This window comes from Dermacentor albipictus, chromosome 1 (assembly GCF_038994185.2).
Source record: "Dermacentor albipictus isolate Rhodes 1998 colony chromosome 1, USDA_Dalb.pri_finalv2, whole genome shotgun sequence".
In the NCBI taxonomy this organism is placed as follows: Eukaryota; Metazoa; Arthropoda; class Arachnida; order Ixodida; family Ixodidae; genus Dermacentor; species Dermacentor albipictus.
The window spans coordinates 380,266,442-380,282,013 of NC_091821.1; the positions used below are offsets into that span (position 1 = coordinate 380,266,442).

Sequence of the window (15,572 nt, forward strand, 5' to 3'; positions counted from 1 at the left end):
TTCCCATAAATTTCTGAATCCATACTGTGTACTTAGTTTTTGCACGCCTCCATTGTTCGTCGTTTCTCTACTTTTCTTCCACCAACCTTCCAATCGCCTCTTACTCATTTCTACCGCGGCCATGTTTACTTCCCCCCTGATCTCGCTGAACGCAGCCCAGACAACACACACACCCTTAGGATGGTTTGATGAATGTCCCTGCAAGGATGTTGAGGAAATCCCAGGGATGTTTCTAAAATGTCTTACGCTAATCCAGAGAACCTCCCACGTGCAGCGCCAAGAAGATGCCCCACGGAGGTCCCAGCCGGGTCTTTTTCCGATGTTATCTTGATGCGGGATGGAGGTTATATCTCAGGCTCGGGACGTAAAATGGATGTCATTTGTCATGCTTGTTCTAAGTGCATAGTGGCCTTTGCATGCAAATCAGTGGAGCAATAAAACTTGCACAACCTGTCACCGGGCTGCCTAAGTGCGTACATTGTGCGACCACCACCGCACCATCACCGACAGTGCTAGAGAGTGCGAGAACGGGGAAATAATCGGCACAATCTGGTGAAATTTGCGTGTTACATTACTGTCAGAGAAGAAATGCGATATTTTAATAGTTTTTTGAAGGAGTAATTGGCCGTCAAGGTCTGTATAAAGTTCATGTGTAACCAATATATGGCCCATCAGCGTTTTTGGTTTAGTCGCGAATATAAATACAACGAAATGCAGGTGTGTTGGGCCGTTTTGTGTGCGTTTCAAACGTGCTGCTGGCCAACTCTGCCAACACACCTTGATAATGTCTGCAAATGTTCATTGTTGGGACTTCGCTGAATCCTACGGATGCCCGCGAAACATCTTTCATGAGACGTGGGATGCTAGAATTTTTTTCTTTTTTTATGTCCGTGGGATGTTTTTTGTTGTCCCGCGGATCGGGTTCCAAGGAGGCCAGAGGTGCCTTAATTGACCGCTGGGCAGATATATTCACATTCTAAAACATGCTCTATCGCTTCCCTAGCTTTCCCGCAGCAAGCACATGCTTCTTCTTCCTTCTTGTATCTCGCTTTATAAGTGCGTGTTCTAAGGCATCCTGATCTCGCTTCGAAAAGTAGTGAGCTTCCCTTTGAGTTATCGTAAATTGTTTCTTTCCTGATTTCGTTTTTTTTTTCCTCTTGAGTTTCTTCCCAGGTTTCTTTCCCATTGCCCCCATCCATGAGATTATCTCAGCCTCTGACTTTCCGCTTGACGTTCTTTGTTGCCATGTTGCTCACCATACAGGTCACGTATACTTGCTGGTATGCTGGCTGCGCCGCCGAAAGCGCTATCTCGTTCATCTAGCGCAAACTACTCCGCAAAGGGTATGTATAAAAAAAAAAAGAACCCGAGAGGGATAAAAAAAATTCACCGACAATATCGTCAGCATTAATTAGGTCGGGCGCCACGCCGCTTCTGGCCCAAAATCGCTTGCATGTGAAACAGGGCGCAGCCGTTTAGGTCTTTTGAATTCACGATATATTGTAGCAAAGAATTTGATACTGAACAACAGGGTCTTCTCGGTGGCGGACTGAGCCTCTGATCGGACAGCTCGCTCGCAGCAGTGCCCGACGAAGGGTTTCCACCGGTTGTGTTGCTCATTGTTCAGAAAGAAAGCGTGAACAAAGGAATGCGTGGCTCGCGCGGAACGCATTATCTAACGGCACAGGCGAAGTATTTTTTTTTTCTTTATTGCCGGTCTTCGACGTACACATACGGCATAAACAGATACACTTCATAATGGTAAAAGCAATGGCCGTCTTGGGCCCTTGCGAATAGTTAGAAACACTTGATTACCGCTAGTTCATCCAATATATGCATCCATTCGGGTGGTTCTGTTCTCGTTTTATAAGCTTCACGCAGATATAGCACGCTTTCAATGAAATGCTCTCTCGCAGGATGAATAACAAGCCTCTCATGGCGCTCATCCATTCTCGTTTTCCACAGGCTATGTAAACATATTGCCATAAACATGTCACATGGCATATCTGCGTTCTCAGTTGGCAAGAAGCGGATGCCGTACGGTGTTATCGGTAATTCCTTTTTCAACGTTCTTTGTAGGATGTCCCACAAGAACATTGCATCTGAACAATCAAGAAAGATATGCTCAATCGTCTCTGGTTGCCTGCATCTTGAGCAGTTTACAGACCACGGCACAAAGATTCCCTTTTCTCTTAGCCATGGCTTCACTGGGAGCGTTCCACTGTGTAATTGGAAGAAAAAGGTTTTTGCGGATGACCGTATCGGCATCCGCTTCACTCGCTTGAGCACATTTCTTCCTCTGGATTCAACGCGGTACATAGAACGATAGACAGGCACAGGCAATGATACATCAAGTAAATCTTTGTACAGTCTTTTCCGTTTAACAGATGCAAGGTAATTCAATGAAAAGCGCGTATGTAGGAAGTCAAAGGCCAATACGACTTCTCGCAGGAAGCCTCTGAGCGAAGTATAGCGCATGCGCAGTCCGAAGCCCACGCCTTTTCCGTATGTGGTATTGGTGGGCGAGCGCGCGCCGCATGCTTGGTCGCCACTACAGTGAACTAGAATATGTTAGTTCACTGTAGTCGCCACCGTTCATGAAGCAGGTCTCGTGCGGCCATGGAGGAAGAAAAAATAAGGAGGGAGCATTACGTCACGCAGCCAGCCTTGGCAAGCGAACGCTCCGTGAAGCCACAGTGGTGGCCCAACACGTGACCTCTTGCGTCGAGGTTACGGGGGAAGAATCGAGATTTTGCCGAGACGTTTGGGTCCGAGTAGCTATGCCAGTAGTTTTTATTCGGTGCGCGCTTGTTAAACTGCCCTGCTGTGGCTCTACCTGCAGAGCGGCAACACTAAAACCAACCGCGCACTTTGACGTGCGATCACGTGTTGGGCCACCGGGCCTCCATGGGGTACGGCTTCAATCGCGTTGCGGTATGCTCAATCCTATCTTTTTCCTTCCTCCATGCGTGTGGCACTCCGATTTCCTGCTCACTCATTCGCATACTCTCCACCTCCACTTTCCTCCTCTTGCTACCACTACACCCTCCTCCTCAGCTCTTTCATCCTTCGCTGTGCTCGTTCGCTCGCTCGCTCACGCCGAGGGACGCCGACGCTCAACGCAGGAGCGGGTGCCTGAGATCTGTCTAAAAAAAGGCTTTGCACCAGCCAGTTTGGCTGCTGCTAGCAGCAGATCATGTGACCTCCAACAAACTGAGCACAGACAGCGCACGTGCCATCGAACCTGGGATAGCAGAGCGGTGGAGGAGGCCAGAGGCGCCTGTGACAGCACGGTGTGCAGCAGGTATTGACATGTATCAGTGGCAGTGCTCGCTTGCTGCTCTGAAACAAAACTCTATCTTGCCATACCAGCACGGCGCTGCTCTGAATGGAGGCGAAGGAAATAAATTAATTGAAACATCACGAACCGAGTATTCGCAAGCCAACCCTACGTGGAGCAATCCTCTTTGGTTTTTCTCTTTCGAAAAGTTGGCCAACAATTGATGCTGTGCTCGGCGCACTCGGCCTAGTGTGACAAAGTTTCCTACCTACCTACCTTGCTTCCATGCGATCAGCTGTCAGAAATGCACCTGAGTTTTTGCTAACACACTGTGCTGCAATCATGCTGGACTGAATCATTGGATTGAAGGTGTGTGCAGTACTTGGCTGCAGAAATAGTGACTGTCACATAAGGAATGTAACGAAGCCGTGTGGCCAAGTTCGCGGACCACTGCTGCAACCGTCCGTATATGTTACTGGCACTTCAAGATGTACGCCTTTCTTCGAGGACACAGAAGTTCGCTCATCCGCCAGCATTGCATCACTAACCTTCAAAGAAAGGGCTTCAACCCCAGAATCTCGGCAAGAGTGAGTACCACTGGTTAAACAATGACAAAGGGAGTAGCGCCACTTTCTGTCATTAGTAAGTTTTGCACACGGTATTTGCACACATCTACCCCAAATGGCACGGAAACTTATGCCCACTCTGTCACCAGCATGTCAGGAATAATGGGCGCGCACTTGAATATATGCGCACTATATACACACAATAAATAACGGACTACACCAATTGCGCACGAATGGTCGAAGCTGAATGTTTTGTAACAGTCCACAAGAGTAAGCAAGTTACTAGCAATAATACAGCTTTGCTACAAGGTATAACAATCTACAAAACAGCTACACTTCAAGCCTTGTGCGCAACAACACCAAATCCATCGGAACTGAGCCCGCCCACGAGCGATTAGGCAGGAAATAATCAGATAGTGACCGCACCGAGGAACCTTACTGTGTCAGAAACATGACAAGTCACTGCTTCAAAATATTTGCCAAATAGAGAACGAAGTGCAAAGCACACGAATCATGATTCAATTCATGAGCAGAAAGTTTGGATAGCTTGGAATACATAGTTAGCCCCGCTTTTAGTTTTTCTTTTTTAGTTAGCCACGCTCATCACACCGATTGGACATAGCTTAATCAGCTCCAAAAGCGCTTTTGCATGTTCTCTGAAGCTGTGGCCAAAGCTTCGTGACGTCTACCCAATCACCGTCTACGATATCTCCCAAAACAGCAGTTTGCTACTAATTCGTACTGGTGTCATACACTTCCATTTTAAATGCGAAGGCAATGGAGGCAGTTGAGGCAAGCATGGACGCGTCACCACGTGATCAAACATGGCAGCGTCTATGGGATCACTGCGAAAAGGGTCAAAACATTTATTGTCTTCAACGCAATGTGCAATCGTGTGGTAGCTGCACATTGATGTCACATCCATTGCCTTTTCAGAAGACCACAAGCTAGCTGAGCATGGCAGTAGAAGACACTACTTACCGTGACAATGATCCTGTGCTGGGCTGACTTATTCAGGCAATGACATTATCCTGTGATGCTCCCTCCTAGTTCTTTCCTTCCTTCATGTAAGAGTGTTTCACAAGGCAGCATGAAAAGACTTTCTTTCAGTGGTGTCATATACACATTTTTGCTTGCAAATGAAATTCTTCCTTTGAACTGTCGCTCTGCACCCAGCCGCACACTTGTGTGTTCTAACTTTGCTGCCAACACTCTGGCTTTTGCCACTAACCCCAAACTAGATGTGGTGCGTACCCACCTAGGTGGCACAGTGGCTTCAGCGTTTCGATGCTAAGCCAGAGGGCGTGGGATCAAATCCTGGCTGCATTTCGATGGGGATGAAATGCAAAAACAACCGTGTATCGTGTGTCTGATGCACATTAAAGAACCCCAGGTAGTCACAATTAACCTGGAGTACACCACTTCAGTTTGCCTCAGAATTATATTGTGGTTTTGGCACGTAAAACCCCAGAATTTATTAAATATATGTGGCACATGACCAGAGCCTCTCGTCACACTTTGGAGCATTTAGAATAATGGCAAATGGCAGCCACTGTGTTGTTTTGAAATACAATTTTCCTTGCATGCAGGTGGTGGAAGGAGTGCCAAAAAGCATGTGTCCCTCACGAGTGACACCTTTGTGAGGATCTGGAGAAAAGTGTACATGCTTGAGGATGATGATTTGGTAAGATTTCCATAGATGTTCTGCTCTAACACCTATTGTCAACTATACGAACGTCTTTGTGTACATGTGCAGGGGTACCCGATATCTGAAAAATTATTGCAAAATACAGCGAGCACCAATGTCATGCACACTCATATAAAAATTCTGGTCACAACTTCAGCAACACACATGTTTAATCTATATACCCCACCTCACCAACACTGTGCATTGCAGTAAAGCCTAACACTCTTGTCAGCCAATCAGTAGTGATAACCAGCTGCATGCTCTGAAAAAGGAGAATGGCTCACCCATTATGCACTATTAAAGCTTCCATTCAGTTGGTGTCATGCAGAGGAAGATAAGATATAGACAATGGAGGAGCCCTTCTTCTGCATGGTTCTCTATTCGTGTTGGCTGACATGACCAACAGCTTTCATTGCACTGCACAGAATTGTTAAGAAGAAGTCGTAGAGCTTACCTAGCACCATGGTGCCTTGTGCGTGCTACACTTTGACAACATTGAATACCGTGCTAAAAAGAAAAAAAAAGAGGTATGTATATACTGCATGAGAATCAGTAGGCATGGGATTAGTGTTGTAATGTGCCACATGGAGAGCTGACATTTAGGTGAGTTGTCATAGATAAATGTCAGAAAAACGAACTCAGAAAGAGATAGCGTTTCTTGATAAGTGGTAATCGTTTTCATGGTATGTACATGTGACCTTAGGAAGCTTTACGAATGCAGGGGGTGTGTTTACTATAGCATTGTTTGTAATTGATGATATGTGTGCGACATACATTATATACATCCTAAATAAAGGTTTTGCTGTGCATCAGTGTCCGATGTGCGTATAATTTTTCTTCGACCATGTAAAGTTGCACTGTTTTTCCACGATGTAATGCACCACTTGGGTTGCTCCATGGGTTTTCTTTTTGTGTAGAATGCATACAAAGAAAAGCTAATGTGCAGTATTCTGCTTTTTAACTAGAATATTACCTTTCACAGGAAGATCAAGAACTACAGAGGAGCAAGGAAAATCCTGTGCATCCCTTCACAATTGAACAAGCAGTTGATGATCGGCTTGGCTTCTCCAGAACAAGGTTGTAGGGCAATGTACGCACCATGTTTATAACCATGGTCATGAAGCACGATGCCTGCATGATGGCCACCACTACTTCCATGTGTACTCGACATTAATGCACAAATGAGGAGCTCCTACAGCTCCTCATTACAACAAAATGGACAGCTGTGTTTTAGTTTTCTAGTGTCTCAAATAATGATCATTTACCTACCAAACGAGACTTCACCGACAGCTAGCACTTTGCATATGTAGGTAAGTTGTAAGTATTAATTTTTTGGTTATCAAAAAGAAGAGTTGTTAACCATGCAAGTTAGAGTCAGCTGTAATGCTTAGACTGCTGAATTCAACAAAGGAGGTTCCAGAGACTCCAAAATGACTATGTTAAAATATAGTAGAAATTGCATCAAGGAACATTCTCCTATACCATGAAGTGTGGTGTAGTACAGTTCTGGTCACAAGCAGCTACTCGGAGAATTATTCATATTTCATGACTACATATGCATGCGTATTCTGTGAGATAACGCATACTACAGGAGATGTCCTGAAAAAGGTGCCCTATCATGTATGCATGCAGCTGTGTTATTTAAACAATGGAGGAATTGATATTTCCTGCTCTCAATATTTATCTTATTTTAAACAAATTCACCAGATGGTTGCATGCAGTTGTGACGGTTGGATAGATTGTATGAAACTGACAAAAATACAAGTTGAGTATGAATGCACAATGCCTGGTATGATCCTCATGTGCTGCAGCTTTTAACGGAACATGTGGTGCTATCGATGGCACGAAGCAGAACTAATCAGTCATGTTGAAGCAAGCTGAAAAGCATGACACTGGGACTGCATTGAATAGTGAACAGAAATGTGTGATGCTGCATTGTTTTGCATTATTGCTTCAAAAAATTATTATAGAAACATTCAAGAGGTGAGGCCATCATTCAAATTCCTTAGAAGTCCAAGAAAATACCTTGAAGAGGGTGCTAGACCTGAGTGGCACTATATACGTGCTAAAAGCAACAAACAATTCTCGCTCTGTTGCTATGCTTCTTCAAGGATTAAAGTGTTTCTGATCGATGAGTCTATGTTAGCCACTTATATATATAGAGATTCTAGGTTCCAGTATTTTTGACTTGAAAATCATCTAGCCTTAGGTTACCACTTTCATCGACAACATGACAGGGTGCAATATCACAGATTACTGTGTTATCATATATGGCTGATACTGAGGTAGCACCGCTAAAACTCTCAAGATCTGTTTTGATGCATAGAAGTGAACAAACAGTTTAGCTGAGAATTTAATAAAAATAGGTGCCTCCTGTTTCTGATCGCTGTATACTACAGTGAACGGTTGCCTTGCATCTGCCTCAACCTTCTTGCTGATCATACTAAGTTGCTTTTACATACATTTATATATTTGTATACTTATATATACGTATTTATATATTCATATAAACACAGGCATATATTCCACCACCTGCACTTTACATCACTACTCATGAAAACATTGCTGCAGAGAAACAAATCAATGTGACTCAAACTAGAACTCGACGATAAGAATGTCCTTTATGAGCTCAGCAGCAATGGAAGTCTAAAAGACTACTTGGGAAACTATTTCCGAACACATTACAGAAACACGCCCTCCTTGCCCAGTAGTGAGATTATTGTCTGTATTCTGAAAAGCTTTACCTCATACAATATCTAAGGAGAAACTTAATTAACTTGGGCCTGTATTCGCAAATACTTCTTAGACAAGAATTGCTCATAAGAAAACATTTCCGCCACTACTCCAGTTGTACATATCGTAAACAAAGCTGGCTGGCCGATAGCCAGCTTGAGCACTTACGTACAAAAAGGTTTGTGAATCGGACCCCTCATATTCCTTCCAGATTACCTGGTGGATTTTTAACAGCGGAGCTGTTTAAGCTTTAATGAAGCAGACATGCCCCTGTGTATGTGCCGACTGAAGAGGAAGATGAAGGACTGTGCCGTGATCGTGATCACGGCAAGGTCCTGTTAGTTCCACTGTGGAGCGTTACCAGAAAACTCAACCCAGCTGTGCGCCACCTCGTGTTGCCTAGCAACCACCTGCGAGAGCACCTGCGAGAGTCCAGGGAATGCGAGAGTCTTCGCCTGAACGCTCGACGTCGCCGAAAAAGCGATCTCGGCCTGCGACCGCTGGAAAACTTCCAGCGTCAAGCCCGCAAAACCTAGCATAACCTCACAAAACCTACAAACAACTTAGGCAAGCCACGTAAAAGCTAGGTGATCACAAACTCTGCTGTCGACTCCAGCCTTGCACCACTAGTGCAAGCTGCGCACGTTTTTTTTCACACATCTACAATTAAAAAGTAACTAGAACTATCAGACATCATATCAGGTTTCAGTCATAAAAGAGAAATTTCAAGTGCGTGCTGTTGGTGGTTGCAGAATGTAGACATTAACAAAGTAGGGACCGATTTCAGAAAAACAATTCTCTTGAACCGCCGTACATACAAAGCCCATGAAACAGCATTAGTCACCAGAATCGTTAGTGCATACCTCCAACCACTGTGAAAGGAAGAAAATAAGTAGGTGGCACACAACAGTAGCTGGTATCATCATCTAAATAGCTGCAATAAATGCTTTCTTCTACGACTTTAATATTGCCTGCCGGCAGACAGAGCTACTTTGTCACGCAGCACACTGTATTTTATTACCCAAAATCTAAACAAGATGTAAACAAGAGAGGGATATCCTCTCTCCAAGCTTCGGTCCATGTCAAAAGGTGTGACAAGGGGGCCGGGCTAGGGTATATTGGTGCACCTCACAGTGAGAGAAGCAGTCAAATTCTGCAATTTCCCAGAACCTACTTGCACCATAGATAACAATTAATAGCAGTCCAGAACACCACGAGTGCCCACATTTCCGGGCCTTGTGAAAGTCCGCTAGCCTTCATAAAGTGCTGAGGAATCCTCAAGTCCCCGCGTATGCCCTCTCTCTCCTGTATACGGAGGGTAGGAGTAGATAATAGATAATAGGAGTAGATATAATAGGTAATAGGTAATAGATAATAGGTAATAGGATAATAGATAATAGAAGTAGATAAATATCCGAGGAGCAGCACAAGGTTCATACAGGTTTCAGAGACCGAACTTCAAGGACTTTCAAAACCCTGTCAAAGCTATTTAAAGGGTGCACAGTGGCATCGCATGTAGCAATTTTTTAATATAACAACGCTTTCAAAACACTATAGCTAACTTAGAGATACTGAAGCTGGTAAAATTGGGACTTTACTTCGTAATATTGAAATTGGACCTTTTATGCAAATAACTACAGTCGCCAACATATTTTTCTTGCACGGAAAGAGCTGTAAAGCTTTTAGCATTATCGCGCAACCAGAAAAATAAACTAATTTCATGATGACAATGACATTTTTTCTTTAATTTGTGAGTCTGCAACCAATAGGCTTTCAAGCCATACTGATGATACCTTTGCATTGACGGCACAAAACGAAGCCTGAGAAGCCTTCATGTCCACTCTGCCGTGGCGGCTGATTGCATCACCTGCAGTGGGATAACTTTGCAACTGCCATAGATGAACTTGAAAGGCAAAGCGTGATCACGTGAAAAAGAAAAAGCGAGATGCTGCACCCGTTTTTGCATTGCGCACCCAATGCGGCAGGATTCTGTTGCATCGCCAGCCTCACACGCCTTCCGCCCATCTCTCTTCCACTCTTTTGAAACAAGAGTCCATCCGACAGCGCAGTGAGAGAAGGGGTGGAAGGGAGACGGGATAAAGCGTAAGAGGGTGTGACTGCAATGGAGTCGTGCTGTGCAGGGTCAAGAAATTCTGGGGTTTTCAAGAGACAAAAGCAATTCTAGGACTTTTGAGGGCCTTGAAAACATACTTTTCAATTTCAATGGTTTTCAAGGATTTCAAGGACCTGTGTGCACCCTACAGCATGTCTTCGGTTGGTATGTTGAAGGAGCAAGATTAATTTGGTCATACTTTGGGTTGACCTGCACATGCCATAGATTTAACAAAATCAATTTTTTTTGCCCTCTTTCCAGCCCACCAGCTGTATTGCTACGGTAAACCTGAGTTTTTAGTACAGTGTCTTTTTTGTGCACGTGATTTCTTCCTAAAACATATTACTGTTGAAGATTGTGACGTGTTACAACCTCCCTCCCTCCCAGGGCCACTTCCTTGAATTCTCTTTTCCAGCAATAAAATATTCGACTGAATCAAACACCTACAAGTGGGATTACCAGTAACGAAAGCAAGGCACACATTACCAAATCTTGTTTCATTTAAACTGGGCATGAATATGTGTTTGAGAGCCGCTTACATAAGTTTCAAGTCTCTTGCTGCATAGTTGTAACTTAACTTGAAGAAGTCGTACTTGTAGCCAAGTGCATCACTAAACAAATGTTTTCTTTAACTCAAATTTTATGCATCTAGGAACTAAAAATAACTCTATTCATTTTCTTAACAGTCTTGCTGATAGCATGTCATGTATGAACATGTTTGAAAATTATTTCACCTAAAATTTATAGACATGAAATACTTTGGGCTTTTACGTGCCAGAACCACAATCTGATTACGAGGCATGCCATAGTGAGGGGTCCCAGATTAATTTGGCTACCTGGGCTTCTTTACTATGCACCTAAATTAAGCACTCAGTGCTTTTGCATTTTGGCCCTATTGAAATGCGGTCGCTAGGTCTGCAGTGTAATATGCCATAGATACTATCTACCACAGCAGGTAATTTATAACCCGCTGTGATTGCTTAGTGGCTGTGGTGTAGGGCTACTAAGCAGGGGGTCGCAGGGTCGAATCCCGGCCACAGCGGCTGCATTTCAATGGGGACGAAATATGAAAACGCACGTGTACATAGATTTAGGCGTACGTTGAAGAACCCCAGGTGGTCCAAATTATTCTGTAGTCACCCACTATGGCATGCCTCGTAAACCAGATCATGGTTTTGGCATCTAAAACCCCATAATTTAAAAAAAATTAAGGTAATGTATAAACTGCGCACTCAAAAAAAATATGATGAAGCTCAGTTTTAACAGCTGCATCTGCTAGACAGGAATAGCCAAAGCAGTGTCATGACACTACTGAATTTTATTCAGCCAAACAAGCCAGAAATGCGACCTGCGTGGCTGGATTTCGCAAAATGTACTTTGGTAACTTGTGGTTTCAACAATAACTGTACATTCGTGTGTTAAGGAAGAAATTATATCAGTTCAACTTGATATTGTGGGTGTTCAAGGAGAGGATTAAGTAAATGACTAATAAATGCTCTGCTCTTGTGACTTTTATTGACAGCATTGTGAGAAGGCACCCCTCACAATAAGCTATATCACTCCTAGAAAAGCATTTCTTCCTTCAAGCTGCAGCGCTATGCACTGCATTGAATAGCAATGCACATTCTAGTATAAAAACATGCATATAAAAAAATAAGAGGGCAATAACCAGAGAAAACTGCCCCTTTGGGAAGACTGCTTCTTGCACTGGAGGGGTATTCTGCAAGTGTCCACTTAGTGGACAAGTCTATTTCGTCTGCCGATGGAGTTCTGATTGGCTGGGCTGGGAGATAGGTGCGTCAGAAAGAGACAGGTGCCCTCAGCGAATCAGCACTTCAGCAGCAGACGAAATGGGCATGTCCACTCGGCGGACACCTGCAGAGTAGCCCCCCTGGATACTATCTTCTGCCTGCATTCTCACATGCACACTCAATGCCAGGAAAACAAAAGGAAACAACAAGGTATACTAATAACTTGAATGTGAACATGGTGCAACAACAATGAACTCTCGCACACAAATGAGCAACAAGGAGAATCACTTTCACAGCAACTGTAGACAGAAGGCAGCATCCGTGCACACGCAACACACGCACACCCTATAAGCAGACTTGACAAGTCCTGTTTGAGCATCCTGGACACCGGTGAACCATACACTCTGTGCACGCTATTTCAAAACCAGGCTGCGAAAAAATGCCACACGTGAAAACAGGACGAAGTGTCCACTTTCTTTTGTCTTCCTATATTTCATCTCACCTATATAATAAATCAATGGCTAGGAAACATCCCATGTGGTCAGGTAGCAAATTCATAACAAAATAAAAGCAGGAAGCCAACCACACTGATATTGTTGACAAATGTTTAAGAGACAGACACATTAACATCTTTCAACATGTGTTATTGCCACCTTTTTGTTTGGTGTATTGCATTCCGAACCTTTTTATCTGGTTTGGATTACTGCCCATGTGAATTTTCAGTTCTAGAAACAGGGATGATAATAAAACAAACGAGGAATAGTGGAGAGATATGCAACAATATCTTACAACAGCAATGTGTGAATGGTCAGCACATAAAAAAAAATATTGGAAGATAGTAACCGATTTAGAGTATACAAAAACAACACATAGCAGATGGAAGCTGTTTCTTACAGTAAGCACTGTAATGAGAAATTAAATCACATTCTGCACTCACTACTACAAAATCCTTGTCTTCTTCAGAACAAAACATCCTTGCATGCTCATCTGTAAAGATGAATGCTTGTTTACGACAAATAAAAAGAGACAAAAACGATTTAGGTTCCAGTCGTTTTGCTTATCTCAGTAAAATACATCTAAAACTGCAAATATGGTGATGCAATTAGGTCTAAAATGATATTGCTTTAATGAATTAGATGTGTAGCAACAAATAACCACTAACACGGGGACTAACAACACAAGCCTAGGCTCAGCAACTAGCACAATTAAAATCACCTGTCAACATAGTGTTCCTTGTGTAAAACACACTCATCCTTCTATCGTCATTATAAAAAAAAATGACAGCTTCACAAATTATGCCTTAAATTACAGCATGGAAGATCGAAACACGTAAGTCTGTGCTCTCATTCAGGCACCCTCTGCTCTCAACACAGCCTTTTGTCACGACGGGGGCTTTCATCAGCACAATCACCGTAGCCTCTGAGAGAACACAGCAATACGAATGATGCAATTTGGTATAAAGGTGCAGATGTCTAGAGTACTTGACAAACATTCATGCTCCTTGCTTCGGAGGGCCATTCTGAGGGTCAGACGGGCGATCCTTTGTTTTCCGATTTCTTGGTAGACTTCTTCTGCCGTGTTGTCTTGGACGAGGACTCGGCAGCATCTTCCGACTCTGACTGTGTCTCGGATGGTGCTTCAGCACCTGCAGCTGTTCCATTGGGCAGCTCACTTCCTGGTGCACCGGTCGGCTTAGAGAAGCCGCCACTGTTCATCTTCTCAATGGCTTTCCTCAACTTTTCAAGAAAAAATAAAAATAAAGGAAGGTTTCTGAGGAACAATCATGTTTTACCGACAGCTCATAGGTGAGGCAATGTTCATCCTTCATCGTCTGCTTTCATTGTCTTATTAAGTCTGGGCTATTAGCTTTCTTTTTTTTTTTAAATAAAAACACAGCTAGGTGACATAATATCACTTTTGCTATCTTGTTTCCAATAACCATGCACAAATGCTATCTCACATGTTTCAAGCAGAATAGCAAATTGGCACAATGTTCTATAATCTGAGAAGTCTTTTGCAATCTGTCAATAGTAAATTTGATTATGTACATTTGGCAACGCCCAAGGACAAAACAGTTCAAGAAAGTGCTGACGAATGTTTTGAATATGCGAAATAAACATGCTTTCCTCAGACTATGCAGTCATGCATGTTGGGGCCAAATACAAAATTTCTGGCAATGGCAGAGAACCCACTATCATGTATAAAAAGATAATTATACTTTTCTACAGCCATTAAAAGCCCATTACATTCTGCATGGCTTTATGCACCTCGCAATACATAAATTGTTTAATGTTCTTAGCAACTGGCCCAAACCATAGCAAGAAGAGTGGTGAAGAATGATAATTTAGTGAATACAAACAACTGTTCACCTTTGTTTACATTAGTCAATCTGTGTGCACAAAGGAGACAAACCACAAAATATAATAAGACAGCTGCAAGGACACATAATTGTGTACTAGTGTGAGAATCAGCCCACCAAGTCACCACCTTTGACTACACAGTCTCCAGGATAGGCCCAATTTTGATTACACCATCTCTGAGATTACACCAATTTACTACTGCATGAACAGAATACTTAAAAGGACTCTAGTATTACACTGTCTCCAGGATTAGCCCAGTTTACTAGCCCAGTTTACTACAACATGATCAACGAACAGTCAGGAAAATGGGAGGGGGCTGGGGGGGGGGGTTTGCAAAGAAAACTTCACTTTAAAATGTTCACATATTTGTAGTACTGGTTTCCAAAGACGAACTTGAACCACAAACCTTCTAGCTTTGGTTCTGCAACTTCATTTTCAGGAAATTTTGGTGCTCTTATAAAAGGTGTTTGAAGGGGTCTTTAAATAGCACAGAAAGCAATGCTCACAGTTTTTTTTTATGCTTACATAAACGTGCATGCTTAAAACCTGGAAAATGCATGCCAGTAACAGTGTGCAACCCACCTCTTTGAGAGCCACCACTCCTATGAGACGTCCTATGGTGGTGACATAAGCATGTTGGAGGCCAAGCATTGAGAATATGGAGTGCACCTTGAATAAGGAAAAAGGAAAACTGAATATTGATACATACTACACGTTGCTACAAAAATTTTTTTTAACAAAGAAGCTACAGAATTGCTGAAATTTACTGTAGCATAAGCACTGCAGTGTACCAATTCCAGACCATGCACCCAAGCTGAAAAGAATTTCGCTGTTCTGAAAACCCTTTGAGCATCTGTAATGAAGAAGTCTGTTATGGTAGATAAAAATTAATATAAAGTATACAAGCACAAAAATGCACCTCTGTAAGTTTACTTTGCAAGTTCATACAGAACGTGTTCTGCTGTTGCATGTTCCTTACTTGCTACTATGTGTGCCTTCTTGACTGTACAGACAGCTCATACTGTGAAGTGTGTACCGTGTCAGAGAATACAGAACAAGCATTTTGTGCTCCAACAACTCCT

At 43.1% G+C, this 15,572-nt stretch overlaps 2 protein-coding genes across 5 annotated transcripts in view; one reads left to right on the plus strand and one right to left on the minus strand.

Moving 5' to 3' along the window:
- LOC135900285 (sodium-coupled monocarboxylate transporter 2-like) overlaps window positions 1-8,552 on the plus strand; it is a 76,740-nt gene extending 68,188 nt beyond the window's left edge. For 2 of the 3 annotated variants that reach the window (XM_065429735.2, XM_065429734.2), the window contains 2 exons: window positions 5,436-5,530; window positions 6,516-7,892. In XM_065429735.2, the coding sequence (XP_065285807.2) occupies window positions 5,436-5,530; window positions 6,516-6,617 (197 nt within the window). In that variant the 3' untranslated portion in view covers window positions 6,618-7,892. Of the gene's footprint in view, window positions 1-5,435; window positions 5,531-6,515; window positions 7,893-8,477 lie in introns of those variants that run through there. The other variant, XM_065429736.2, reaches the window with a different exon arrangement.
- Window positions 8,553-11,872: 3,320 nt separating this feature from the next.
- Window positions 11,873-15,572, minus strand: part of ClC-a (chloride channel protein 2) — a 130,889-nt gene continuing 127,189 nt past the window's right edge. For both annotated transcript variants that reach the window (XM_065429740.2, XM_065429739.2), the window contains 2 exons: window positions 15,073-15,159; window positions 11,873-13,866 (listed from right to left, as the gene is read on the minus strand). In XM_065429740.2, coding sequence (XP_065285812.1) covers window positions 13,657-13,866; window positions 15,073-15,159 — 297 coding nt within the window. In that variant the 3' untranslated portion in view covers window positions 11,873-13,656. The remainder of the gene's footprint in view (window positions 13,867-15,072; window positions 15,160-15,572) is intronic.